Source organism: Triturus cristatus, chromosome 9 (assembly GCF_964204655.1).
Source record: "Triturus cristatus chromosome 9, aTriCri1.1, whole genome shotgun sequence".
In the NCBI taxonomy this organism is placed as follows: domain Eukaryota; kingdom Metazoa; phylum Chordata; class Amphibia; order Caudata; family Salamandridae; genus Triturus; species Triturus cristatus.
The window spans coordinates 29329386-29355657 of NC_140592.1; the positions used below are offsets into that span (position 1 = coordinate 29329386).

The 26272-nt window shown below is 44.9% G+C and overlaps 1 protein-coding gene across 1 annotated transcript in view; it reads right to left on the bottom strand.

Moving 5' to 3' along the window:
* The window catches only part of LOC146797305 (uncharacterized), a 164006-nt gene extending 146244 nt beyond the window's left edge, over positions 1–17762 (bottom strand). The window contains exon 1 of the mRNA XM_085624295.1: positions 17681–17762. Within this exon, the coding sequence (XP_085480421.1) occupies positions 17681–17744 (64 nt within the window). The 5' untranslated portion in view covers positions 17745–17762. The remainder of the gene's footprint in view (positions 1–17680) is intronic.
* Between the last annotated feature and the right edge of the window lie 8510 nt (positions 17763–26272).

The following is a 26272-nucleotide window of genomic DNA, read 5'->3' on the forward strand; positions in this document are numbered from 1 at the left end:
CAGGACCATATTCAGCAGGGCTCTCTCCCATCACGGTTTTCTATTTTCTAATCGAGGCCAGGCTTACAAATCGGCCATCTTTATTTAGGCCACCATAGGCCACAATAGACCATCTTAATTAAAAGAAACAAAAACAACATTACCACAGCATAGTGATTAAACAGTGTTAACCCCACTAATACCCTTATGTGTATGTATTTATCTAGCTCTTGCAACATAGAAAAGCATTAATTCGAAAAGCGTTTTGTGCTCAAAAATAAACAGCACATAGCAACGTTTAAACATGAAAACACGCACGTTATTATTAAACAGCACATTTATGCGTACCCACGTGTAACTCTCTCTTATTAAAACAAACGGATTGATTAGTATAAACACACTTGCACAAGACAAATAATTAATAATTAGTTATTAATAAATTAGTATGACAAATAGACATGCCAGAGCTTCAAAAACCAACGAATTTTCAAACAGAAAACTCTGCTCCAGCAATCCCCCCTTTGGTGATTTTATCACCAAATAAACCCAAAAAAAAATTAGTGAAAATTTAGTCCCATTTTAGGAGAAATCGGAAATGTCTTTTTCTCCTTACACAACATTACACACCAGTCACTCTTTCATCATCCTTCTTTGTCTCTAAGTAAACACTCTCCCTCAATTCTTCTAATTCAATTTCTTGTGGTTCTCTTTTCAACCTCTTGTTCTTCTTCTCTTTATTCAATTTCTTTTCCCCTCTCCTGTTTTTACAACACACACACACTAATCTCAGTATCAATATAGCAACAATTATACAAGTTAAAGGAAACAATATTCTACCTATAATAGTACTACCTATTTTTGCAATAAAATCCTTAACAGCTATCATCTTATTAGCTATTTTAGTCCATAAACTCTCAGCTTCAAGTGGTACTAATTCTTCATGCAAATCAGTAATATTTTTGATATAGACCTTCAGGTCTTTGCTTTCGTCTGGAATGTAAGTGCAACAATGTTGAACTTTCAGCATTCCACAGACTCCACCCTCCTTGGCCAATAGAATATCAAGGGCAAGTCGATTTTGCATAGACATGGCACGTACGGCACTTAATTCCGTATTCACCAAAAGAAACCCTCCAGCGGTATTTGTCGATAAACGATCAACCACTGTCGACAGTTTCCGAATCCCATAAGCATTCAAAGAAATTCCCACTGCTGGAATCAAAACCCCAAAAATATCACCCACTATTTCAGACCAAGTTTCTCTCTTAAAACGCATTAGTAAATTAATATGTTCTACATCTCTTATCTTATCTATATGAAAAATCTTTGGAAAGACCAGGCCCACATAACACGTGCCATACCAATGGTCAGGCAACTTGTAATAAGCCTTGTTCCCACAAACATAATACACTCCTGGAAAAATTGTATCTTCTCCACCTCTGAAACCCCAACCTGTTGCAATGAAGTATGTATCATGGCACTCACTAGTCCCAACAAAATATGTATCATATTGGGATTTCCTTCTGGTAATGCACAACTTACCCTTCTGTGGTGCATCTAGAGCTAAAGTTGGACTAGCCCCATTTTTCAACTCTTTTCCCATCTCAATGTCCCAAATTGTCTCACTCACTTTATATTTCCCTGCTTTCTCATGCATGTTTAATGTCCTTTCCTCTACCATATCCAGGAAAGCTTTCTCCTCTTCTTTCAGACTGCAAGTTAAATTATTCTTAAAAATGTAATCTAATGTTAATCCTTCTTTCTCAATAAAAATCTCACCAAACATGTTAGCTTCTTTAGCTGGATTCAGCTCTTTGTTCATTGGCAAGTGCCCAAAAATACTATCTCTGTTAGACATCTTATAATCTATTTTCCCTAACAAATAAAAAACACTACTTAAAATACTACAAGAAATACCATATGTAGCTGGTAAATGGTGATAAGTAACACCCTCTGAAACGGATGCAGGTAATTGCATACAAACGTAGCAATCCCTCACTTCCATTGTTTTCACATATTCATATAACAATTTTGAAAAAACATTACTAGAAAAATTATTAATTGACCTATCTTTGTGTATGTAAGTATTACTAATTCTAATCGGAACTACTTTTTGCGAATTCTTCTCTACATTTGTCACATTCTCTGTATGCATCTCAAATTCAACTTTAAAAGTCACTAATAAAACTAAAACACCCCATAGAAGCATTAATAATCCAGTACAGCAGCAGCACATTCTACACCATCTTTTAAAGAAGGCACATCTATTTTGATTATCCTCTATGTTAGCCATTTTACTACTTAGACTTAGTCTCTACTACTCCACTACTGAAATTGAAACTTCAACAATTCTTTTCAAATTCTTTCTTTCCAGTTTCTTCCAATGACTCTTTTGTTCACTTAATCCAAGTGAATCCTTCTTTTATTCAGTTTGGATACTTGTCATTCTTCACTTCAATTTCTTCAACATCAAATTGTATTAGATCTCCAACATCAAAATCCTCAGTATTTGACTCTTCTCCAATGTCAGTCAAGAGTACTTTCAGGATTTCACCAGTATCTTCCTCAACCACTTCTCGTACGGTCTCCTCTGGATTTCTTTGACTTTCCACCTCTTCACTTTCAGGCAGTGTCACATACATCCATTCCGGCGACCTATACTTCTGGTTAGGTTTTCTTATCCTTTTGATCTCTTCCGGTTCTTTTGATTCTTTTGATTCTTCTCCTTTTGCCTTTAAATTTTGACTCGATATTTCATTCACTTGTTCTGCTTTTGATGTATTTGCTCTTATTATTCTGTATCTCAGCCTCTTAACTCTGTTGTTAGGCCAACGATCTCCTTTCACAACCTTTTTCGGCTTTATCTCTTTATTATTTCTCTCTCCAATCCAAGTTCTCTTTCTCAGAACTCGACCCTCTGTTTGTTCATTCTCACTCTCATCCAATTCTGCTTCAAGTGCCTTCTGTTTTCGTTTTCTAGCAGCTTTCTTTTTCTCCACAGATTCTTTCACCACTGTTCGAGACTTCCCTACTTCTGTCCCTCCTCGGGTCTCCGACACGCAATCTTCTTGCTGTCTACTTGTCCCTTCACCTAGCTCATCAAGAATGTTCCCTACACCTCCTCGGGGGTCTTCCGCAATCTGTCCCTCTCTATCTTCTTCTGACCCTGCTTCTTCAAGTATAATCTCAAGTGGTTCTTCAATCTCCTCCTCTTCTGATTCAGGAGTAATCTCTGTGAAATTTCTCTTTTCTTTTCTTTTTCCTTCACTGCTTTTTGAAACTTCAGGCTCTCTTACAGAATCTGATCTCTTCTCTGATACTCGCAGCGGTTCACTTGAAGCCTTTTCTGCTTCTTTCCTCACTGATTCTGTATCTTCATCATCACTGGAATCTGACTCTTCAAAATACTCTTTACCAGTCCCTTCTTTTGGGTTTGGAACTCTCAGAGTATGACTTGCATGTACCCAGTGTTGCACTCCAGCACACTTTACTGCAGTTGTCGTAGTCAGAATGACTTGTCTCGGCCTTCCCCACCTTGGAACCAAGCAATTTCTTCTTCTGTGTACCTTAATCCTCACCCAGTCTCCTGGACTCAGATCATGGGCTTGCTTCTTCTCAAGTGTGGTAGCTTCTTCTCCAATCTGGTGAAACACAGAATGAACTGCGTCAGCCAGGCCTTTACAGTAATCCAAAATCATGTCATCAGTTATTGTCATCAATTTATTGACAGGTACAAAGGCATGGCGCATTGCACGTCCCATGATTATTTCGTGCGGACTCAAGCCAGTAGTTCTATCTGGAGTAGATCTAATAGTCATCAGCACTAGAGGTAAAACATCTGGCCATTTCATGCCAGTGGCTAAGCACATTTTTCCAATCCTTTTCTTGATTGTGCCATTAATCTGCTCAACCACACCAGAAGCCTCTGGTCGGTATGCACAATGTAGCTTCTGCTGTATTTTTAATGCTTCACAAATCAAACCCATTAGTTCATTTTGAAAGTGTCCACCTCTATCAGACTCAATCGTTACTGGAAACCCGTACCTAGGAATCAACTCCCTTAACGGTAACTTTGCCACCGTTATTCCATCATTTCTTCTAGTCGGGTAAGCTTCCACCCACCTTGAAAACAAACAGACTACCACTAGAACATACCTCAGTCTGTTTACTTGGGGCATTTCAATGAAATCAATTTGCATTCTTGTAAAAGGACCTCCTTCTCTGCCTATTGTTCCCAGACTCACCACTGTCTTTTTCCCAGTGTTAAATTGCTGACAATGTCATCTCACTTTTTGTCAGTTTAATCAGTGGCTTTGCTATCAGCGAAAAATTAATTATCCACTGACGACAATAACCCACCATACCCAGGAACATTCTCACTTCCCTCTGGGTTTTTGGGGGTTTCATTCCCCTGATGATTTTAATTCTGTCATCAGTCACTTTTCTCAGACCTTTTCAAATATTATGTCCAAGATAATGCACCTCTTTCTTGCAAAATTGCAATTTGGCTGGAGATACCTTTAACCCTCCATCTGCCAGATGATTCAGTAAAGCTATGGTATCTACTCCACAAGCTTCACGTGTCTTTGATGCCACAAGTAGGTCATCAATATACTGCACTAGTACTGAGTTTTCAGGCATGATCAAGCTCTCTAATGAGCTTTTCAATAACTGATTGAATATCGAAGGACTCTCTGTATACCCCTGTGGGATACGACACCATGCTAAAATACGCTGGCCAAACCTAAATGCAAAAATCGGCTGGCTGTCATGATGCAATGGAATTGAAAAGAACGCATGACACAAATCAATCACTGTATACCACTCAGCATCATGTGGAATTTGATACAGGATCACTGATGGATTTGGCACGATAGGACAACATGCCACCACAATTTGATTAACTTTTCTCAGATCCTGCACAATTCTAAATTTCCCATTAGGCTTTTTTAGTCCCATTATCGGTGAATTACACGGACTACTCAGTAGTTCTCTCAGGACTCCCTGCTGAATCATTTTCTCAATTATAGGAGTTATCCCTTCAATTATTTCTGGTGTCATTTTATACTGAGGAATGTTAGGATATGTAATTCCCTCCTTCACTGCAATTTTCACTGGATCTACATTATTCATCAATCCCACATCCTCTCCAGTAAAATCCCAAACTGTCCTTTTCACTGTGTCTCTCAGTTCTCGAGGCAAATCCTCCGGATTAAACACAGCAAATGCACCAATTAACTCACTTTCTCTACTCTCTAGAGTCACTCGGTACAAAACATCCTCATCTGGTGTCTCAAAGGCTATTCCATCCGGTGTACAGAAAATTGTACAATTCATCTTGCACAATAGGTCCCTACCTAACAGGTTCACTGGACTTGTGTCACAGACAATGAATCTGTGCATGTCTGAAAATTTCCCTATCTGTATTCTTACTGGTTCAGTAAGACGTGTTCTGATTTGTGTATTGGCTACACCAACTACTTGGATTGCTTCATCCGAGAGAGGAAGATTTCTAACATCTGTTGACCTGACAGTTGATCTTGTCGCACCTGTGTCTACCAAGAAAGTAACACTTTCCTCATTTATTTTCCCATCCACAAATGGTCCTGCCTGGTCTATTTCTAGAGTTGCACCAAGTATGCACTCTTCCTCCTCTCTTCGGCACCGTCAATAATCACCCTCAGACTCACTCCCTTCACTCTTTAACAAGTACTGTTGTACCTTGTTAGAACGTTTTGGTTTGTTTACCTGTTCATCATTGTAGAATCCTGAATCCTGATTATACTTTTGTGACCCTCTATTCTGCGGCAAGGGCGGTTTTGGCTCTTGGCTCTGCTGTCTCACAACTTTCTGTTGTTGCTGCTGTTGATTATTTCCTTCGTTCTGCACCTGTTGATTTAAGGGTTTATTCTCATTACTCGCTAATGGTGGATTAGGACACTCCGATCTCCAGTGCCCCAATTGGCCACAGTTGTGACAAGGAAACTTTTTCTTTGCTTCCTCAAGATTCCCCTTTCCTTTCCCTGCATATCTAGGTCTATTCCCTGCATTGTTTCCTGGATTATTCGCCTGTTCCACCAACTGTGCTTCCTGTCTTTCCGCAACTTTCACTTGTGCCCACATTGCTTTCTCTTTCAGCTTTCTTTGTTTTGCTTCAATTTCATCACTGAAGTATTTTGCATGTCTCAGAATCTCATCTACTTTCTTACTCTGCCAATCCACTGTATGCTCACGAATTCTCTCACCAATTTCAGGTCTAAGGCCATATACAAATCTGTATACAAAATGACTCAAATCTTTGTCACCCAGGTGTTCATCTCCACTGAATTGTTTAAATGCCAGTATCAGCCTCTCGTAAAAAGCATGAACTGATTCTTTTGCTTCCTGTTGTGTTCGATCTATTTTTACCCAGTCTGTCTCTTTTGCAGGTACTTTACTCTTCAGGTATACCATCACCTGATCATACTTTCTCATTACCTCTGGATCTGGTGCCCCTGTTCTTGGGTCTCTTGGATATTCCTCAGTAGGCCAACTTACAACTATTTTACACTCAGTCCACAAGTCTGCTGGAACAATTATATCAAACAGACTATTCAGGTCAACCCACAGCACTTTTGACAATTTCACAAACCTATCTACCTGCCTATACCACTCGACGGGCTTTTCTCTCAATCGAGGGAAATCATTCGTAAATGATAAAATATCCTGTCTGGTCCATGGAACATGTACATATCCTCCTCCAGGTATTTCTCTCATAGGATAATTATCCACTGGTTTCTCTTTTTCTCTCACTGGAAATGCTGAATAAGTTGTTCTATCTTCAGATTCCTCTCTTTTCTTATACCACCTATCCTTCCACTTTTCTACATCACCCCATCTTCGCAATAATGCTACCATTTCCTTAATCTGTCCTGTCCTACCAGTAGCATTCAAATTTTCAATATCTTTCTCTGTAAAGTCCATCCTGTAGGTCTTTTGTAAAGCTTTCACTTTATCAATGTCAACTCCCTGCTCATTCGCTATTGCTCTTAGCCTTTCATGTGTATTTCTTGCTCTCCAGGTAATGTTCTTACACATAAACATTAGCTCACCATCATGATGACTCTTCAGAATTTCTGTTGGAACTGTTCCCGTAACAAGCTCTTCTAATTCTACACGTAACCTAGCCACATCAATTGCTTGTGAATCTTTGTCTTTTTTCTGAAGAACTTTCATCCAATCATTCAAATCTTCAACTGTTATTTCAGCAGTTTTTCTCACTGGAACCACTCTCTTCTGCGGTTCTCAAATTGGCATCCCTGAACAACTAGCTTCACTAGCATCCAGTATTTCACTACATATGTCATGTCTGGATTGTCTCAGGTCACTTCTTTCTGCTCTTTTTCCTGAATCTCCTGAAGGACCAACTGAATTTGTCAAATTATTCCCAACATATGGAATCACCAGTCCATTTTCACCTGTCCTCTGTTTGTCAAACACAGGCATAACCGGACCTATAGTTACAGGCACCGTAACAGCTTCTAGATTCTTCGTTAACTCCCTAATCTTCTCAGTCAGTTCTGTTGTGGTTCTGGCTAATTGTCTGGCATTTTCGTCACTACCTCGATTCTCTCTCTCCCTGAAAGAATTACTACCTCTTGATTCAGGTGTCACTTTTTCTTTCTCAATAATACAAACTGTATCTCTTATCGGAGAAACAACTGGTGTACTCTCATCTGGTTCTGGTCTATATGGAGGTGGTCTTTTGTAAATCATGTCATTCAAGACCTCATCCTCATTAACTTCATATCTTCTCATTTCTGATTCAGGAACCCTTTCTGCTCCTCCTTCAACTGTTCTCATCGGATATAATCCCTCTGACATACTAACATCTCGCCACCTTTTCATTCGATCATGATGAGTCTCACGATCATGTCTCCTCCCAAACATGTACCTGTAATAACCTCCAGATCTTTGTTTTTCTCGCTCATGTACTTCCTCTTCCCATTCCACTAAAGCCTCAAACTGTGTAGGTCTTGGTTTCGGGTCTAGACATAACATCTTTTCCCGTAAATTTCTCAACACGGCCAGATTAAATGAACCATGTTCTGGAAATGCTAGAACACCATTTTCTTTAGTATACCTAACCCAATTCTCCAACCATATACAGGTATGAAACCCATATTTCGCAGCCATGAAGGATGCAGGTGTTTTCGCTGGAGGTAACAACTCACCCTCTCTCGTCTTAACATCTTTATCCTTGTTAAACCACTTTTTAATTTTTCCAAAGAATGTTTTCTTCTTTTTCTCTTCTTGGTAATACATTTTAGCGTTTACCAAAAACTCTCTACTCTTTTCCGTATTATAAATATACAATACAAATTTTCAACCAATAACAGCGCGACTCACACTAACGCACCAATCCTGGAGCGTCTACGTCACTAGAATAGCTCTTCCAATCCTTGCGCGGCTCACACCAACGCACCAATCCCAGCGCGAACACTATTCTGATCCACTATCCAATCAGAGCGCGATCTTTCTGACGTCAACCGTCGCTGCAGTCGCTTGTCTCCTGTCTTCTGTCACTCGTCTACCCCTCCTTTACAAAATCTCAGTAGACTTCGTGTTAATTTTCTACAAAATCTATTAGTTACAACATAAAAACATCTCCATTGTCTGCTTCGCTAACCACAGAATAGTAAAGAAAATCTATTTCACAAGAATCAACAAACTTTCATACATCCCTTAACTGTTTCCTCCAGGACTTATCCAAAGAGTCTTACAATCAATTAAATGTATATGCATCCACGCACATTCATACAAGAAAATATAGTACATACACACAGAATCCTGCTTCCCGAGAACAGCGAACAATCTGTCCCACTACAGAATTATAACTCATATCAACTAAGCAGCTTACCTCTGCCCAGTTCCTCAAACAAGCTCAGAGAATACCTATTACTCCTCCCGCAATAAGCTTTAACGGCAAACCTTACGGATCCCTGGGACTTAAGACCAGAGTTTCACAGATAACCTTCACTACCATACGCACTCCTTATATACCAGAAATATCTAACAGTAACATACAACAATGTCACTAATTCCGAACCCAGACAATGTGACGCGCAACTTCAATTGTCACACGTTTTTTCCTTACAATCCCGTCTTTCCCGAGAGCAGCATATACTTCCCTCTGCCCTACTACGGAACTGCTACTAGCTCCCAAGTTCCAGAAGCACTACATATAACTCAACATGACGACTCCAACATATAGTATTAGTACATATTCCAACATCAATCAATAATCAATAAGCTAATGTACAAGCAATCTTATCAGATCAAGACAATCATCAATAACCATCCTCTGCTACCAGGAAATTGATAGAGATCAGGGTGTGTATAATATTCCCACTACCACAGATAGAGTAATCTCACAGTTACACGCACATACATTCATCATACGCTAGGGCCCATTTCACTAACATACGCTCAAATAGTCTACCAGCAAATAACCTGTGGAAAGAAAACTCCTAGACACCCTGCATCTATATCGAGGTCGATAAGACCTGGTTATTGTGACTGTCCATAAACATAATCTATACAACCTATACGGCAATAAACAAAATATAGAACTCAATAATTGACAAAAATAATATCCAACACCATGTTCAAAATTATATTGCTTTATCTAAAATTAGTCAAAAGGAAATCAATCAGAGTAAATCATTTTTCTCATAGTTACCTATTCTAGCTAAATGTCAGAACGGGTCAGGACAAGTCTCTCAGTAAAGTCTCTCAAGACGAAGTCCTTTCAGCATCGATCCTCACCAACGCAGATTCGGTACGCGGCAAAGGCAAATGGCAAGTGGCAAAAACCCTCTCTAGGCTAACAATTCTTATAGCAAAACAAAGGAAAGATACATAGAAAAGTTGTAACGTCCGCTGGACCGCTGAGCAGAGCGAGAAGGAAAGGATGTAACATCGCTACATTTGAAAATCTCCGCTCAGGAAAAATCACAAAATAAAGACAACGGAACAGGAACCAAGAAACACAATTGTATCTTGTAGATTCCACGTTTCCTCGGCAATGAGACCTTAGTTCAGAGTCTTTCTCTAAGGCTCCTTTGTTTCCCAAGGCTGCCAAGGACGTTTCATTTCACTTGGAGATCGCCCAAACTGCTGCTGTCCTCACGGAAATTTTCAACAAGGCAAGCAAGGACTGTGGTCAGCTGACTTCAGGACCATATTCAGCAGGGCTCTCTCCCATCACGGTTTTCTATTTTCTAATCGAGGCCAGGCTTACAAATCGGCCATCTTTATTTAGGCCACCATAGGCCACAATAGACCATCTTAATTAAAAGAAACAAAAACAACATTACCACAGCATAGTGATTAAACAGTGTTAACCCCACTAATACCCTTATGTGTATGTATTTATCTAGCTCTTGCAACATAGAAAAGCATTAATTCGAAAAGCGTTTTGTGCTCAAAAATAAACAGCACATAGCAACGTTTAAACATGAAAACACGCACGTTATTATTAAACAGCACATTTATGCGTACCCACGTGTAACTCTCTCTTATTAAAACAAACGGATTGATTAGTATAAACACACTTGCACAAGACAAATAATTAATAATTAGTTATTAATAAATTAGTATGACAAATAGACATGCCAGAGCTTCAAAAACCAACGAATTTTCAAACAGAAAACTCTGCTCCAGCAACAGCGCCAGGAAGAGGGGGAGAGGGGTGAGGGGAAGGTTGAGGAAAGGAGAGAGAACAGACAAGGGGAGAGAATGGATGGATGGAAAGGGAGTCACCGCGCCAGGAAGAGGGGGAGAGGGGTGAGGGGAAGGTAGAGGAACGGAGAGAGAACAGACAAGGGCAGAGAATGGATGGATGGAAAGGGAGTCACAGCGCCAGGAAGAGGGGGAGAGGGGTGAGGGGAAGGTAGAGGAAAGGAGAGAGAACAGACAAGGGGAGAGAATGGATGGATGGAAAGGGAGTCACAGCGCCAGGAAGAGGGGGAGAGGGGTGAGGGGAAGGTAGAGGAAAGGAGAGAGAACAGACAAGCGGAGAGAATGGATGGATGGAAAGGGAGTCACAGCGCCAGGAGACAGATGGAGCATGGTTGGTTTGAGCATTTCTACCAGGGTTGCCTTTGGTCCCCAGTCTGGCTCTGACCTTGTTACACTACGAAGGTCTTTGTGAGCCAAAATCCATAGACCTTTCTGAGGCTAATTGGATGTTGTTTTTGGGCTGCAAATGTGATTCAGACAAAATCAGATGCAACGAGTGTTCAGCGGAAAACACAGATTTCCGAATTGTCAACTGAGTTTGGTTACTTTGTATGTTTATATAGATCTTACAAATTAGGGAATTTTATTGCAGATATTTGCATACTTTTAAAAGTTCAAGAGCGATGTAATTTTCAGTCGACAGGAGTCTATAAAGCATCAGACTGGAAGCTGAAATGCCTGGGGCCATGGAGCTGGTCACCAGCAAGCCATCAGCCTCGCTGGCACCATCAGCCTCACAGGCACCATCAGCCTCACAGGCACCATCAGCCTCGCAGGCACCATCAGTCTCGCTGGCACCATCAGCCTGGCTGGCACCATCAGCCTCGCTGGCACCATCAGCCTCGCTGGCACCATCCGCCTGGCTGGCACCATCAGCCTCACTGGCACCATCAGCCTCGTTGGCAACATCAGCATCAGCCTCGCTGGCACCAACAGCCTCGCTGGCGACACAGGGTGTGAGTGATGCACTCCCTGCAGCAGCAGCTGAGCCCAGAGCCACCCGCAGAGTAGATCTGTACAAGGAGGTCACCCAGACACAGCCACGCGGACACCCAGAGCAGGCTTGTGGCTATCACCTGTGCCTGGACATGGCAAGCACGCGATGGCCCAGAGCCACCCGCAGAGTAGATCCGTACAAGGAGGTCACCCAGGTACAGCCACGCGGCCACCCAGAGCAGGCTTGTGGCTATCACCTGTGCCTGGACGTGGCAAGCACACGATGGCCCAGAGCCACCCGCAGAGTAGATCCGTACAAGGAGGTCACCCAGGTACAGCCACGCGGACACCCAGAGCAGGCTTGTGGCTATCACCTGTGCCTGGACGTGGCAAGCACGCGATGGCCCAGAGCCACCCGCAGAGTAGATCTGTACAAGGTCGTCACCCAGGTACAGCCACGCGGCCACCCAGAGCAGGCTTGTGGCTATCACCTGTGCCTGGACGTGGCAAGCACGCGATGGCCCAGAGCCACCCGCGGAGTAGAGCCGTATAAGGAGGTCACCCAGACACAGCCACGCGGCCACCCAGAGCAGGCTTGTGGCTATCACCTGTGCCTGGACGTGGCAAGCACGCGATGGCCCAGAGCCACCCGCAGAGTAGATCCGTACAAGGAGGTCACCCAGACACAGCCACGCGGACACCCAGAGCAGGCTTGTGGCTATCACGTGTGCCTGGACGTGGCAAGCACGCGATGGCCCAGAGCCACCCGCAGAGTAGATCTGTACAAGGAGGTCACCCAGGTACAGCCACGCGGCCACCCAGAGCAGGCTTGTGGCTATCACCTGTGCCTGGACGGGGCAAGCACGCGAGGCTCCTTAGAGCACAAACCTACAAGGCGAGGCTGGGGCAGAGTGTGGTTGGGGCTTCCTGCACTGGCACGAGGGTACCAAGACTGATACCACGGGAGAGAGGGGAGTGAGTGCGTGTGTGAGTGAGTGACAGAGACCCTCCATGTTTCAGCTTTGTTTCTCTCCCAACACTCAGGTCGCTGTGAGTGAATAACTACACTGAGGACGCAGCTAGTTTAATTAATTCTGGTCTTCAAATCAAAAACATTTATTTGCATTGTTCTGGTCAACTCTGCAGGTATCGTAGGTTTTCTGTGCCGATTTGACCTTTTCCCGCATAAATTGTTTCATTTTCCCAGATTTTCATTAAGACTTCTGTTTGGCCTTTTCCTGCCTGAGGCTGACTCACAGGTGAGTGGTTCTTGTAGTCTGCTGCTTTTCCCAGGATGCTCACGTCCCTCGTCCTCTCCTTACCCTTTGTTTTCGGTATAGTATAGATTCCTCCTTGAATTCCATGCCATTCCTGGCCCTCTGGGGTGATATGTAGTTTCATAATGGTCTGTATAACTATGTAGACCTTATAACCGACATAACCAAAATAACTCTTAATTGAAAAAGAAGAACTCGCCTGCGGTTTCAGATGCTCCTGAATTAGTGAGAGCGGGGGCTGAACTGAAGCTAGTTGGCAACCCTGGCAGAGATGCCCATTTCAGACCCTCATTGCAATCATGACTTGTCCAGGGGGGCTGTTTGGGTGGGAGGGTTCTCTCCCCAAGAGCCACCAGGAAACAGCGTGGCAATGATTCTAACGTTTACTTAGATCACCACTTCCAAGTATACTGGCTAAAATGTCACTTGATTTGCATTCTGTTATGAAAGGTACATAAATAAATATTAAGGTCCCCACCAGCAATATTTCTCCGTCACAGAAATAAATTATGCACCTATACCAAGATTGTGCGCCCACTACCTAAAAAACTGACTAGACAGCAGGAAACTACTTTAGCGCCACAGGAAAAAGAGTGACCATCTGATAAATGATGCCCCTCGGGAAAAAATGTACATGAAAAATGCAATGAGTACAAGTGAGTGGAGTAACAATAGTCATTTGTTATTCAGCGCCAAGATACCCTTCTGCGTGAACGTGCGCTTTACAAATACACGTTATGTTATGTTAATGCCAGGACTAATACATTCCATAATAGATTTTAGTGGTATATCTTTGACTTCAACGCATTATTTTTAGGTTTCCTCTTTTGTACTCCTAGTACGAGTTGCTACTCTCTCCACCTACCTCACTGTCCTCTCTCTCTGTCTCCCCGTCCTCACTCCACTTCACCCTGTTCTCCCATCCACCTCTCCCTGCACTTCCTCCTGCCTCCACTCTTCTCTCTCTTCACCTTACCCTCCCCAAACTTTGCTTCACCTTCCCCTCTCTCCGCCTTACCTTCGACTCTTGTCTCCACTTTACTTCGACTCTCTTCTCCGCCTTACCTTTGACTCTCTCTGCCTTACCTTCGACTCTCGTCTCCACTTTACTTCGACTCTCTTCTCCGCCTTACCTTTGACTCTCTCTGCCTTACCTTCGACTCTCGTCTCCACTTTACTTCGACTCTCTTCTCTGCCTTACCTTTAACTCTCTCCGCCTTACCTTAGATTCTCTCTGCCTTACCTTCGACTCTCCCCACCTCTCCCTTAAATGTCACCCTCCCCTCACTGTGATTCTGTCGGTTGGGCAATGGCTTTGAGCAGGGGGGACTCCTCTATGTGGGCGGAGGAGCACCGCCCCACTGCTTCCTCACAGTGCGAGAAGCAGAAACATAAAATGGCATTACAAATACCATTTTATGTTTCTGCTTCTCGCACTGCGAGAAAGCAGAAGGGTTTGTTTGGGGGCGGGCGGCTGGGCGTTCCTGCTTAAGGACAGGGGAGGAGTGGCTTGCCCACTGTTGTGGGTGCTGACTGGTCAGCAATCAGGGGCCGACCAAACCAGTCATGCGCACTCTGCCATTTTCACAGCCTACATGGAGAAAATGGCATCCCCATAGGTACCTGGCTGGGTGCTATCCTGACCAATCACAACACTGCCTTTGCAGCGTTGTGACTGGCTTAGGGGAAAAGGGAGGGAGGTTGCCTGCTGCTGCTTCCTGTTGCAGAAAAGACGACGCGGGACCGGGCCGGCAAAGGTAAGTTGATTTTTATTTTAAATTAAACCTTCTCCTCACTCGCGAGTCATGCTGGCCGCGACTGGTTTTGTGTATGTGAAGGGAGCAGTGCTTAATTTGTAAAAATGTAAGTGCCAGGGCCCTTCTCGGAAGACCACTGCAGCCTACACCACACATTGCCTCTGCCATTGTTGCCACTCACAGTACCAACAAAACACCTCGCCATCTCACTCCTACAAGTGTGGCAATTCAGACTATTTTAGGTCACACAAACCTATAATAATGGCGTGAGGGCTAGTACTATTCATTTTCACTGTAAATTGTCTTAAAAAACACCGTTGTTGTGCTCAGCCTCATTTCAAAATTATAGACCACGCCACCATGTGGTGGACTGTCACTAGAGCCGGTGCTGACATTTAAGTGCAGGTGCCAAGCACCGGAATCCACCGGCTTAAATGAGGCACTGGAAGGGAGCTTGAACGCTACAAGTGTGCATGTGCTGGAAAATCAGTCAATCAATCGCTATCAGTAAAGCGTGGCTAATCAACCACAAGAGTATCCAGGCACCAGGTTCTTGCTGGGGTCAGTTGAAAAGTCAGATTTTGAGTCCTTTTTGAATTCCTGGAGAATGGCTGATGTTCGGAGATGAAGGGAAAGGTTATTCCAGGACTTAGCAGTGAGGTAGGAGAAGGAACGTCCTCTGCTGTGGCTTTGGCAGATGCGGGAAGTGTGTGTGAGTGTGACGGAGTTGGAGTGCAGGTGTTTGATGGGGTTTGGAATTTCAGGCAGTGATTGATGTATGCTGGTGGTGGAGGGCCTCGTAGGTGTGTATCAGCATCTTGAATTGGCATCTTTTCTGGATGGGGAGCCAGTGGGGGCTACTGTGGGTCCGTTTGGGGAGGTCGAGGATGAGTCTGCAGATGAGTTCTGTATCATATGGAGTCTCTTCAGGAGTTGGAAGGTGAGTCCTGCATAAAGTGTGTTGCCATAGTCCCGATGTCTGGTGACTAGGGCTTGAGTGACGGCTTACCTGGTGTTGACGTAGAGCCACCTGAAGATCTTTCGGAGCATGTGGAGGGTGTTGAAGGAGGCGGAGGAGACTGCGTTGATCTGGCATTTCATGGTGAGTTTGCGCTCCTGGATGATTCTGAGGTCGCTGGTATAGTCTGTAGGTGTGGGCCAGAGTTCGGAGGGCCATCAGGTGTCATTCCATGGGGAGGTATTGTTCCCAAAAATCATCACTTCCATCTTCTCTGTGTTGAGTTCCAGGCAGTTGGTTATTATCCAGTTGGTGATACTCGTCATGCAGCTGTGGAAGGTTGTCCTGGTGGTGGATGGGTCTACTGAGAGTGAGAGAATGAGCTGGGATTTATCTACGTAGGATATAATGTTGAGGCCTTGGGTGCTGAGGATTTTGGACAGGGACATGTAGGTGTTGAACACTGTGGGGCTGAGGGATTAATCTTGTGGGACGCCGCAGATGAGGTTCTTGGGTTCCGTGGTGAAAGGTGGTAGGCTGCTTCTCTGGGTTTGTCCTGTGAGGAAAGATGCGATCCATTTAAGGGCCTCTTCCTGGATCCCGATGAGGTGAAGTCTCTTGATGAGGGTGTGGTGGTATACAGTGTTGAAGCTGCTGAGAGGTTGAGAAGGATCAGGACAGTTGTTTCTACTCGGTTGAAAAGGATTCTGATGTCGGTGGCAGTGATCAAGGAGTTCTCTGTTATGTGGTTGGTGCAGAAAACGGATTTGGAGGTGTCCAGCAGGTTGCTTCTCTACAGGTGTTCGGTGAGTTGGTGGTTGATGGCCTTTGGTGGGGAAATAGAGCAGAGAGAGGGTGCGGTAGTTCTTGAGATCGCTGGGGTCCGCGAGGGTTTCTTGCGGAGGGGATCTGATCTCTGTGTGTTTCCATCCATCGGGGGAAGCGGCTGTGGTGATGGATGCGTTGTTAATGGAGGTTAGTTTGCCGCTCATTTCCTTGCTCCCGACGTTGAAGAAGTGGTGGGAGCATGGGTCCATGGGGACTCTAGTGTGGATGGAGTTCATGATGGCTGTGGTGCTCTGTGTGGTAAGCTGTTCCCGTGCGATGAATGGGTGGTTGTGGGTGGCGTCCGTTGGTCTGAAGAGGTGAAGCGGTTGTAGTGGTCAGTGGGTTGGATACCTTGTAGTGGAAGTAGTCGACCAGGGAGTCGCAGAGTTCCTGGGAAGGGGAGATAGTGTTCTTGGTGGCTGCCTGGCAGAACTCTGTGACGATGCTGAAGCATTCTTTGCTGTGGTTGGGGCTGGCTCCATTGCTGTCTGCCAGGGAGGCTCTTTTCACGTCTGGGTGTGTAATCCGACTTTGCACTCTTCACTTCGTTGTACAATGTGAACTTGCACTGCTCCTGCCATGCTGAGTCTTTGCTGCGTTAGGGAAACTTTGCAAAACTCTTTTCACTCCAGGAAAGTCAAGACGTTTGGCATTGACAGTGGGTTTTTCCTACAGCTCCACAAGTCAGCAAGAGCATCAGAGCAGGAAGAAAATAAAACAAACCTCTCCTAAGATATGTGTCATGATTGTAGGCGCATTTTTAGTTACTTATCTTTCTGAGTTGCCAACAAAATACAGAAAGTGTGCCAACCCCGCTGGCATCAGCCAGAATCATGGTACAAATGGACTCATGTCTATCCGCCATTCCAGGATCTGAAATGAGCGTCAGCGACACTGCGATAAACTCGAAATCAAGAGCGTCCTCAAAACTATGGGGCAAGTGCCAAGACTTATTTTACTTTACTCTATGTGGCTGTTATGGAATGTATGTGCTTAAAAGAGTACAAATCATTAAAAAAAATAACCTGCCGTTGTTTTCCCCCCTTTACCGCACACATACATTTGTGATAATAAAATATTGGCATTGCTCCCTGCAAGAGGATGGATATTTAGAAAGAAACCCCCTCTGTAGGTTGGATACTCAATTTAATAGCACTACTCACCAGAAGAAGTCAACGTTGCTATCAGGAGTACCAGGAGTGCACGTGTCACATTCCATTCCATCATTTTGGCAGTATTACTATCCTCTTGAAATCCCCCCTGTATATGATCAGGGCTCTTATTTATACTGTGATTCGCATAGCACCGCTGACGTCTTGTTTCATTGAACTTCAAAACAAACAGCATTTTAATGTAACAAATTAACACGTTTAATAGAATCGACCGATTTATCACGAGCCTCGGATTACATTTAGCATGTGAACTTTGCAGCTGCTCCACGGGTGTGAGGGTTTGTTGAAGGGGTGTTTTTCAACTCCAGATCAAATGAACAAACATTGAAACATTAACCCATATGTTGTGTTCCATCGGGCATATTTGGGTTACAGGCGAGTGCCAGGCTGCCTGCAGTCACCCAGGTAACACTCAAGCAGGCAGGACCTCTTCATTTCTTAATAATACCTTCAGAAGCCATGAAATAAGGAATTAAGTGTGCCCCTCGCACATGCACAACTCCAAACCATACAACCATTCAGAAGTATCTAGTGGTCAGAAGAGGCGAGACCACACAAAACAAACCACTAAAGATTGAACATAAAAACAAAGAGAACCTCTACCAGGATTGAAAGTAACTCCCTGCCTCCATCAGATCAATGAGGACCAGAGACCTCCTGATTCATAATGCAAAGAAGCACCCCCACTGCTGAGGAACCCCGAATCACCACAGGTCTCACCAGCAACCAAACTCCACCCTGTGTGCTTTGTGAGTCCCCTCCCTCCAAGTCATCACTACAGGTCACTGCAGCAACCAAACTCCACCCTGTGTGCTTTGTGAGTCCCCCCTCCAAGTCACCACCACAGGTCACTGCAGCAACCAAACTCCTCCCTGTATCCTTTGTGAGTCCCCTCCCTCCAAGGCAATACCACAGGTCACTGCAGCAACCAAACTCCTCCCTGTATCCTTTGTGAGCCCCTCCCCCTCCAAGTCATCACCACAGGTCACTGCACCAACCAAACTCCTCCCTGTATCCTTTGTGAGCCCCTCCCCCTCCAAGTCACCACCACAGGTCACTGCACCAACCAAACTCCTCCCTGTATCCATTGTGAGCCCCCCCTCCAAGGCACCACCACAGATCACCGCAGCAACCAAACTCCTCTCTTTATCTTTTGCGAGTCCCTCCCCCTCCAAGTCATCACCACAGGTCAATGAAGCAACCAAACTCCTCCTAGCATCCCTTGTGAGTCCCCCCCCCCAAGCCATCACCACAGGTCACTGCAGCAACCAAACTCCTCCCAGTATCCGTTGTGAGCCCCCCTCGAAGTCATCACCACAGGTCATTGCAGCAACCAAACTCCACCCTGTATCCTTTGTTAGTCCCCCCTCCAAGGCACCGCCACAGGTTAATGAAGCAACCAAACTCCTCCCACCATCCTTTGTTAGTCCCCCCCTCCAAGTCATCACCACAGGTCACTGCAGCAACCAAACTCCACCCTGTATCCTTTGTGAGTCCCCTCCCTCCAAGGCACCACCACAGATCACTGCAGCAACCAAACTCCTCCCAGTATCCTTTGTTAGTCCCCCCTCCAAGTCATCACTACAGATCACTGCAGCAACCAAACTCCTCCCAGTATCCTTTGTTAGTCCCCCCTCCAAGTCATCACCACAGGTCAAAGAAGCAACCAAACTCCTCCCATCATCCTTTGTTAGTCCCCCCTCCAAGTCATCACCACAGGTCAATAAAGCAACCAAACTCCTCCCATCATCCTTTGTTAGTCCCCCCTCCAAGTCATCACCACAGGTCACTGCAGCAACCAAACTCCTCCCTGTATCCATTGTGAGCCCCCCCCCCCCTCCAAGGCACCACCACAGATCACTGCAGCAACCAAACTCCTCCCTGTATCCATTGTGAGCCCCCCCTCCAAGGCACCACCACAGATCACTGCAGCAACCAAACTCCTCCCTGTATCCTTTGTTAGTCCCCCCTCCAAGTCATCACCACAGGTCAATGAAGCAACCAAACTCCTCCCTGTATCCTTTGTTAGTCCCCCCTCCAAGTCATCACCACAGGTCAATGAAGCAACCAAACTCCTCCCATCATCCTTTGTTAGTCCCCCCTCCAAGTCATCACCACAGGTCAATGAAGCAACCAAACTCCTCCCATCATCCTTTGTTAGTCCCCCCTCAAAGTTATCACCACAGACTGAAGTCCTAGATTAATTCTCCTCTCTGTCAATTAACTAAAGATGTCATTGATTAGCACAAGTTACCTACAAATATATAAAATTAAAGAAAGTTGAAACCTACTAAAATACACATTTCCTCCAGTATGTCAAGCTTTTATCATGATTATTATTAATACAATGTATATCTGTAATGCGCTCAGTTACCCCGAGGGCCTTCCTGGAGCAAAGCAGGAAGGGGAGAGATTCTAAGTGAAAAGAACCACGTCTTCAAGCCTTTGTGAAAAGCGTGGAGGGATGTGCAAATTCTCTGTGACTCTGGGAGAGAATTCCAGAGTTTCGGATCCAAATATGAAAAGGACCAAGCTTTCATACGAGTCGAGCGGAACCTAGGCACACTAAACAAGGAGTGATTCATAGTATGTGAGGATCGAGCAGGATGGTAAAGCGACACAAAATCCTGAATATACTGAGGTCCAGTTCCGGCTTTAGCCTTGAACATGAAGCATAAGGCTTTGAACTTGATACAGTTCGGCATTGTCAGCCAATGTAGCTCATGAAGAAGGTTGGAGACTGAGGATGTCTTTGGAAGTCGGTAAAGCAACCTCTCAGCTGCATTCGGTACTAATTGCAGCCGGCAGGTAGTAGCTTTATCGGCTCCCAAATCAGCACATTGCCATAGTCCAGACTGGCTATAATCAAAGCCTGGCTCACAGTCCTTTGAGTGGGAGCAGGGATCATCCACATTATATTTTTTAGCCATTTGAGGACAGCAAAACATGTGGCAGTCACCTTAGCCACCAGAGGCTGCGTAAACAAATTATCATCCAGACGGATTCCCAGATTTTTAATTCTCTGAGATGAAATGGGCAGTGCCCCTAGAGAGTTGAGGCATTGAAGAGGACCCCAGAGAGAGGAGTTTTTCCCTTGAATCATGACCTCAGTTTTATCTCCCTTGAGCCTGAGAGTTTTTGTTCATCCATAAGGAGATGCGACTCAGGCCCAAGCTTAATTCTGAGGGCCCATGGTTCTGTTCAGAAGACAAAGTAAAGATGATCTGTGTCATCTGCATAAGAAACAAGCATTGGCATAGCCAATAGGTCTCGCCTATGGGACCTTATAAGTGTTTAGTTATCCAGCACAATATCCTTAGTGCAACAACATCAAGTGTTGCATGGTTAAACACGTATAAGGTCCCAAAGTTGAGACCTATTGGCTATGCCAATGCTTGTTTTGAGTGAGTGGCTCGAGCAGGTATGCCACTGTGAGGTAGAAATGCTGCAAGTGCTTTTACAGGAGTTCCTGTGACATTGCGCCTCTTCAAAATGTATCTTGGCTCTGGTGTAATACTTCTAGCCCCTATTCCCGTCTTCTCGCACCCAATGCATCCTTAAATGTCCCATGTACAGCTGGGGTTGACACTCCTATTACCCCTGCCCTCCAATGACACTTTACCTGTCACGGGTGGTAGTGGTGGTGGTGGTGGTGGATGTGGTGTTGGTGGACGTGGTGGTGGTGGACGTGGTGGTGGTGGACGTGGTGGTGGTGGACATGGTGGTGGTGGACGTGGTGGTGGTGGTGGATGTGGTGGTGGTGAACGTGGTGGTGGTGGTGGTGGACGTTATGGTGGTGGTGATGGAATTGGTGGTGGACGTGGTGGACATGGTGGTGGTGGTGGAGGTGGTGGTGGTGGAGGTGGTGGTGGTGGACATGGTGGTGGTGGTGGACATGGTGGTGGTGGACATGGTTGTGGACATAGTGGTGGTTGACGTGGTAGTTGTGGACGTGGTGTTGGGGTGGACATGGTGGTGGTTGTGGACGTGGTGGTGGATGTGGTGGTGATGGTGGTGGTGATGGTGGTGGATGTGGTGAACATGGTGGTGGACGTGGTGGTGGTGGACGTGGTGGAGGTGGTGGACGTGGTGGTGATGGACGTGGTGGTAGTGTTGGTGGTGGATGTGGTGGTGGTGAACGTGGTGGTGGTGGATGTGGTGGTGGACATGATGGTGGTGGACGTGGTGGTGGTGGACATGGTGGTGGTGGTGGATGTGGTGGTGGTGGATGTGGTGGTGGTGGACGTGGTGGTGGAGGACGTGGTGGTGATGGACGTGGTGGTGGTGTTGGCAGTGGACGTGGTAGTGCTGAACGTGGTGGTGGTGGTGGATGTGGACGTGGACGTGATGGTGGACGTGGTGGTGGACATGGTGGTGGTGGTGGATGTGGTGGTGGTGGACATGATGGTGGTGCACATGGTGGTGGATGTGGTGGACGTGGTGGTGGTGGTGGACGTGATGGTTGATATGGTGGTGGACATGGTGGTGGACATGGTGGTGGTGGTGGACATGATGGTGGTGGACATGGTGGTGGTGGTGGATGTGGTGGTGGTGGACATGGTCGTGATGTTGGACGTGTTGGTGGTGGTGGACGACTATAGGGTAGGAGGGTACTGGCAGAATGCGGATGGAGAGGAGGATCTCGAAGGGGGCACATGGGAGAGCAGAAAGAGGCCAAATATTGGATACAAAAAACAGTGAGTAGATAGAACACAAAACAGATTTAACGGGGTGGTCCTTCTTATAGCACATGTGAATGTTCCTTAGCACCCCGTTTTTAGTAAACAGGGGGACCATGGGGAGATTAATTGATTAATCTCGCATGATGATCGCGTGCGATTAATCACGCATGATGATCGCGTGTGGAAGCTGGTGTTGTTCGAGCCACAGCTTTGGCTTACAATGTGTGATTCTCTGCAAATTAGTTAACCTCCCGTGCCTTCTAAAAGGCAATGTGTTCTTGTGTGAATGTGCTCTTGTGTAATGTAACTGTGTGTCTTGTAATGGTCTCTACTACTCTTGAGTTCAGTTTGGGCTGTATGAATTTGCAAAACAAACAACCAGCAGACCGTGTAGAGCAAGAGCCTATTATATCCATTCATGTAGCGCACGCACAGCAATGAGGGCTCTGTACAGCCCAGTACTGCATACTACACAACAAACAAATATCCGTTCATGTATCTCACGCACAGCAATGAGCTCTCTGTACAGCCCAGTAGTGCATTTAAAATTTAAAGTGCATTAAATCACAATGCTCCGTTAATAAAAAAAAATAAGTCGTGCCTGCAGTGAGAGTGGCTCACAAAGAAAAGAAACAAGCCGCGGCCTCGCTCTGGTTGATGTTTGGGAGGGGTGTTCTGTGCACAAAGGCATTACGGCACTTTAGTAAATAAATAAATAAAACATGCGCGATATGCGAAAGTGAAAGCGACCGCGTTTGGAGCTGAAAGTGCATGCTGTGCTTAATGAGCCATGACGAGGGAGGAAAGGCGCGCTCGCTCCCGCGGACCCTAGGCCAGGGCAGAGAGAAGGCGTGATGGCACCCGACTTTGGCCAATTGCGTCATGTCTTTCTTAGAAAGACGCATGCAAAGGCCAATAGCGGGTGAAGAAAACAAAAGCACACGAACGAGCCTGTGTTCCAAAATTTAAAGCCCTTACTAAATGTCTCACAGAGCAGCGCATGCGCGCTGGCTCAGGCGATACCTAAAAAGGGTCAGCCTTCACCTTCCCACTTCATCCGCCAAAGGGCAGACGTAGATGTTAAACAATAGAGGGTTCAACACCGAGCCCTGGTGGACTCCTGACCACAGAGTATGAGTTTGAGATCTGGCAGTGGAGGAAAAGACTTGAAACGTATGATAACTTAGAGATGATCTAAGCCAAGTCAGGGCTGGGACATCGAAGGTCCAGGGAACGAGTCTTAGCTTCAAAATGGAGTGAGACACATAACGAAGGCTGCGCTAAGGTCCAACAAAATGGGCGCAGTCGTTCCGCCCTCATCAAGGTGCTGCCTCAAGCACTCGGTAACACCCAAAAGGGCTGATTTAAAGCTTTTTTTTGCAAATCGCATTACCTTCAGCCTAATTCTTCACATATATTACCTGTATTTGTTGCTGAAAACATCACTCACATGGTGAAGTCTGGTGCTATTTTTGGTTCAAAATGTTGCACTAGACCAGCTGATGGACGCAGGAGAGATGCTCTATTTATTGGGACAGTTGCACCACCTTCCGACTCACTACTGCATTGCCATTTTTTAGGCTTAGTTTGACTGCTCAGCTGTCGCCTGTTCTTATGTGACCAATACTAAAAGAGCTTTTAGAAGTACTACACACAGGGGCTCTGGCTCCACATACATGTGGGTTCTTTTGAGAATAGTATTTGAGTACTTGAGTATTGTATTAGATTGGGCAGAAGTCTTGTGCTTGCACTGAAAAATAGAGCGTGTGTTGCACTTTTTGTCGTGTGGGCAAAGTTATGCTCAATTCTACGTGGCTGATTTGATTATGGTGGCATGCCGATTATCAAGGGTTTAGGCCTAGTCTGTTTATTGAAATGTTGGAATAAAAGCAGCAGGCCTGACATATTTATTGTGAACAGCATATGTTAAAGTCAGTTGGCATTTGAGGGTGGATTGTTGCGTTGTCTATTAAAGACTGAAGATATATATTTATTTTACCTAGAATCTAACAGATTGTAGCAATCGGCACAGGTTTTGGTGTTGTTTAACTCCTTTGACAAACCGTGGGGTTAGACGATTTGCACTGTGATAATTCTTTGGTTCCAGTGACAAGCCAGTGATAAAGTCTTTAGGCCTGATTAGTTCAATGTGAAAAATGATGCCGGATACCATAGGCCAGATCTGTTTTTTTTAATGAAATGTTATGACAAAGGCAGTAGGCCTGGGTTATTATTCTGAAAAGCATTTGTGAAAGCCGATAGGCCTCTAACAGTGGTTGTTAGCACACGGAGTTACAGGCTGTAGACAGGTCTACCGTTGCATGGAGTTTCACAGAGGATCATATTCGGCAAAGGGTTCGGCGTTGGTCACCATTTTTGATTTATCAAAGCAATTATCTTATTATGTTCATATACACTTACTAGGGTATTGGCGCTTGGCCAGATAACCTGCCAATTCAATGGCTTGTTCTTTGTAGTTGCTAACATCACTACAATTGTGACGTAATCTTACAAATTACCCGTATGGTAGGTTCTCCCATAAGGATTTGAGATGACGGCTTCCATACAAAAGTAAGCTATGGCTGTCAGTGGGTTTTGTGAATGTTTTTGTGTTCAGTTTGCCTCTTCTAGATGGATCAGTAGATCTAGGAAAGGAAGTTCTGTTGTGGAGATACGGCAGTAAAGTGTAAGAAGGGGTTCAGGTCGGTGACCCAACTTACAAAACCCCATTCTTATCTTCTGTCCAGAAGCCAAGGATATCATCAATGTATCTATGCCTCATCACAGTGTTAGTCTGGAATGGATTTGTGGTGCAAAAATATGTTTCCTTTCAAAATCAAACATGTACAAACATGCCATACTTGGGGCAAAGGTACTCCCCATAGAGGTCCCTTGGGTCTGATGAAAAAGTTTGTCTTCATATTGAAAGAAGTTTTCTGTGAGGGCTAGTGTATATGCCATAGAAGATGTCAGATGAAATGTAACATGCTGGGTAATTAGCAGGGTATGGCGAGGGTGCGGGTATAGTTACCTTCAGGCACAAGTTATATTTACTTGAGATAAACTTGGATCCTCATTCACTCATAAATAAAGTTTTTGGGCAATTTCTTGCCTATGAGGCGTCCATCACAGACCCCTCTATCAGTCCCATTTAAGTCCAATGTAACGTTTACTTTTTCCCTCAGGATCAAGACACGATACACAAAATGGGGGCCTCAACTTTCCTTTCAGGTTGTGGCCAGACAATCACGGCATTGCTAGTGACGTATGTATCTGCGGATCCACCACCCTGGATCTGCGTCTTTATATATTCATAACATTTTTTTCTTCAATAGCTCCAAAACTACTGAGCTGATCTACACCAAACTACACAAAGCACTCTTTCTTGGCCAAGATCTAGCTTTCTGCAAAATGTGGTGTAATTCGGTTCAGCAGTTCAGGTTGTAGTTGGGTCTAATATCGCTCTGGGAAATTGCATGAGGAAAAACCTTTTGGGACCTGCTTTTTTCTCAACCCCTGCTTGATGGTTGACCTCAAAACTTTCCAGATAGCAGCTGAAGTGACTGGCAAACTAGGTTTGAAAAGTTTGTGAAGATACACCAAACAGCACCAAAGTTATTAGCAAAAAAATGCTCTGTCTATGGTTACTAAGTCCTAACCATAACTACCCACTGGCAACCACCAGTAGGCAATATATTTATATATATCGAGATACATATTCCATCAATCAAAGGAGAAACCTGCACTCCAGAAGTCATTTAGAGGGTTTATTTTGGTTTGAGTGCAGTTTGGTTCAAACAACAATTAGTTTCGGCTTCTGCAAGCCTTGTTCACACTACATCTCGTGTATTTACAATCTGATGCATTTGCCTCCTGTGTGGGAATGTGACAAGCATAGAAG